The following is a 3,381-nucleotide window of genomic DNA, read 5'->3' as shown; positions in this document are numbered from 1 at the left end:
GGTGGCAGGAGGGCACCTGGGGACATTGGGCATGGGGAGGTGGCAGCCCCCTCACTGCAAGCCCTCCTAATGGGGACGAACCCAGAAGACGTCCCTACATTGAGCATCCCCTCCAGAACCTGTTACCCGCTCATCCACCCCCTCTCTGTTCCCCCACCCCCCCGTAGGTCTCTGGGAACTACAAGATCGCACCCATCTCCTCGCTGCTGCTCCCCGGGAAGCTCCTGCCCGACACGGAGAGGGGTCTCATCGCCAAAGCCTTCGAGAAGAACTACAGCGTCATCGCCTCCTACTCCACCATCCCCACCAGTGCCCGTGTCAGCCTGGAGATCCATGAGCATGGTGAGGCCCCCAGGGCTGGGCAAGATGGGGCGGGGGGGGAGGTCCCGCTGCCCCCACTAAGCCTCCCCATCTCCCCATCCCGCAGAGGCAGTCAGGAGGGCGCCTGCAACAACGAACCCCCCAGTCCCCACTGCCGACTCGCTGCCCAACGTGCTGCTGCTCATGCTCCAGCCCTGGAAGTGCACAGATGAAACCATGGAGATTGTCATCGCCAGGTCCCACCTGGAGGTGAGGAGGGGGCTGGGGGGGAATCCCAATACCTGCCAGCATCACCCAGGGGAGGTGGCATCCTGCTCTGCGTGCTTGGGGTGGGTGGCACAGGGCTGTCCCCAGCTGGTGCGTGACCACCGGGTACTTTTCTCCCAGCCCATCAAGGATGTGGTGAACATCACCCTGCGGGACATCAGCTGCCAGGCAGAGAAAAACGCCACTCACTTCATGCTGAAAACCCCCCTCAGCCACTGCGGGACCTCGCTGGAGGGCAAGGGCCACGCCAACAATGAGGTGAGAGGGGGGGCTGGCTGGGGTGCTGCCCCCAGCCCCACTGGGGGCTTCTCCACTGGGACCTCCTCACTTTTGCATGACTGGAAACATCCCGCTGCAGCCCAGAGCTGAGCCCTACCGCTGCAACTGGGTGCTGGTGGAGATGGGGGTGGGACCTTCCCCCCAGGTGGCACATTGTCCCCTATCCCATCCCGGAGTGGGACCGCTCCATCCCATCCCATCCCATCCCATCCCATCCCATCCCATCCCATCCCATCCCAGTGGGGACAATAGACCCCCAGCAGTGGGGACCACTTGGCTGACTCAACCTTCCCCACTTTCTCATAGCTCATCCTCAACCTGGCCAAGGGCGCAGCGCTCCGGAGTGTGCGGGTAAGAACCTGGTTTCCCACTGGGTCCAGGATGGGACCATGGGAGAAGGGTGCCAGTGCCACTAGATGGCTGGGCACCGGGAAGCGGGGAGGGGGCTGAGCACCGTCCCCGCTTGCAGGTGGCCTTTCAGTGCAAGATCCCACGGGAGCTCTTCCTGCGCCTCTTCCCCACTGCTGCCTTCGAGGCGCCGCAGATGGAGCTGGAGGTCAATAAGGAGGCCTTCGTGCAGGTACCACCACCGGCTCAGTGCCCAGGAAGGGGGGGTCCAGCTGTCCCTGGGCCAGCATCCCTGATGGCATACCCCCCTGTCCCCGTGGCAGGCATCCATGCGGTGGGAGGACCACCCGGCTGACCTGCAGCTGAAGGAGCGCTGGCTGGGGGCGCCGGGGGGGGGGAGGTGCAGGGCGGAGAGGCGCGCGGCGCGGGGGTGGCCGTGCTGGAGGGCCCCCCAACGGGCCGCGGGAGGAAGGTCTGGCGCTTCCGCTTCACCTACGCTGTCCCCGAGGGCGGCCGCGTCCCCTTCTCTGCCACCCTCAAGTGCAAGGCCGGCTTGCAGGTCAGCATGAGTAACCCCCCCCTCCACCATGATGCCACCATGCTGGTCCCCACCATCGGTGGTGGCAGCCTGGTGGGTTTGTCCCCAACCGCTGGTCCTCCATCACCCAGCTGGGACCAGCATCCCCAGACCCCAAAGACCCTGGGGGCTCCCAGCCCTGTCCCCCACTGGGGGTGCGGGAGGGGACAGGGGCTTTCCCCCCTCTCACCCCAACCTCCACCTCTGCAGAACAACACCATCTTCGAGAAGGTCCTGGAGGTGACGGTGAAGGACAGCTGGCGGCCACCCAACAGTGAGTTTGGGGCAGGGGAGGGGGGGAGCAAAGGGTGGGGGTGGAAACGGGACACCCCCAGCATGGCGGTGCTGACGGCCTTGTCCTCCTGCAGACCGCGGGCTGGGGCTGGCCGCCGTCCTGGGCATCACCTTTGGTGCCTTCCTCATCGGGGCGCTCCTCACCGCCGGGCTCTGGTACATCTACTCGCACACCCGTGAGTATCCAGCATCCCATGGGATGCCCACAGTGGGATGGGATGGGGCAGGGGACCACACGCATGTCCCTTGCTGGGTTCCCCCCTGGCCCAAATCCCCCCTGCTGCGTTGCTGTCATCCATACGGCTCTCCTGGCAATCCCACAGGGGAATGACCCTGCTCAGGGTGGCCACGGCTCCTCGGGGTCCCCTCCCCACTGCCCTGGGGTGGCCCTGGCCACCTGCACTCCATCCTGCTTCTGGTGCCACCATGTCCATCACCATCCCAAGGGCTCAGGGGGCGGCTAGGGAGTGATACGGGAGGGTTGGTGCATGGGGGCTGGAAGGTCCTGTGGGGACGAGCCACGGCCACCGCCGGCCGCCCTGAGTCTGGTTTCCCCTTGGTGTTTCACCCCGCGGCTCGCCCTGCCCCTGGCCGCCGGACTTGGGGACCCACCCCGGCCCCATTAAGCTGGTTTTTTGCCCCAAATCTCAGGCCGAGCCCGGAGGGGGCCTCCGTTACTCATTCAGTGAATGCTTTGGCTCCCCAAGGGCAGCCCACGCCGGGGAGGGGGGACCCCGCAACCTCCCCTGGGGTCCCCCGCTGCTGGGTGCACTGGGAAGGCGGAGAGAGCAGCTATTGCCAAAGCCCCCCCCAAGGCTCCCCATCAAATGGGGGGTGGGGGGGCAAAAGTGGGTGCCCCCAGGATGTGCCCCAGCACTTGGGGTGACCCCCACCACCACTCCCGCGTCCCCCCTAAAAGGCAGGGGGCACCACTGGGAGCAGCAAGAGGTTTTTTGGGGTGGGGGGGGTGCAGGGCTGCTGCCCCCGCATGGGGTGATGAAGAGAAACCACCCTCCCCGAGCTCCCCGTCCAAGTTACAAACTGTTATTAATAATAATAATAAAAATCTCCCCTATGTTAAATTAGTCGTGCCCTGATGCCGAGCCTCGCCGTGGCTTGAGGCTCCCACCTACAACCCCCTGCAAAACAGCCCATCCCCCTGGGCACCGGGACCCCAGCACAGCCTGGGTCAGCCCCCCCCCAGAGCCCAGGGCTGCCCCCAGTCGGTCTCACCAAGGTGGGCTGAGGGCCGGGAGCGTTTCCCCCATGGCCAGTATCCCCCCAGTGGGGGGGGG

General features: G+C 65.7%; 2 protein-coding genes across 2 annotated transcripts in view; one reads left to right on the top strand and one right to left on the bottom strand.

Moving 5' to 3' along the window:
* The window catches only part of ENG (endoglin), a gene marked incomplete at its 5' end in the record, with an annotated part of 7,005 nt that extends 4,588 nt beyond the window's left edge, over positions 1 to 2,417 (top strand). Inside the window, 10 exon segments of the mRNA XM_009888082.1 lie at positions 168 to 342; positions 428 to 570; positions 709 to 846; positions 1,174 to 1,218; positions 1,337 to 1,447; positions 1,539 to 1,611; positions 1,614 to 1,774; positions 2,003 to 2,066; positions 2,161 to 2,262; positions 2,410 to 2,417. Of these exon segments, the coding sequence (XP_009886384.1) occupies positions 168 to 342; positions 428 to 570; positions 709 to 846; positions 1,174 to 1,218; positions 1,337 to 1,447; positions 1,539 to 1,611; positions 1,614 to 1,774; positions 2,003 to 2,066; positions 2,161 to 2,262; positions 2,410 to 2,417 (1,020 nt within the window).
* Positions 2,418 to 2,519: 102 nt separating this feature from the next.
* The window catches only part of FPGS (folylpolyglutamate synthase), a 6,272-nt gene continuing 5,410 nt past the window's right edge, over positions 2,520 to 3,381 (bottom strand). Inside the window, exon 9 of the mRNA XM_009888081.1 lies at positions 2,520 to 2,546. Coding sequence (XP_009886383.1) covers positions 2,520 to 2,546 — 27 coding nt within the window. The remainder of the gene's footprint in view (positions 2,547 to 3,381) is intronic.

The sequence above is a fragment of the Charadrius vociferus genome, unplaced genomic scaffold (assembly GCF_000708025.1).
Source record: "Charadrius vociferus isolate BGI_N301 unplaced genomic scaffold, ASM70802v2 scaffold56, whole genome shotgun sequence".
NCBI lineage: Eukaryota > Metazoa > Chordata > Aves > Charadriiformes > Charadriidae > Charadrius > Charadrius vociferus.
The sequence above is the reverse complement of the archived record's forward strand: the minus strand, read 5'-3'. Positions and strand labels throughout refer to the sequence as shown.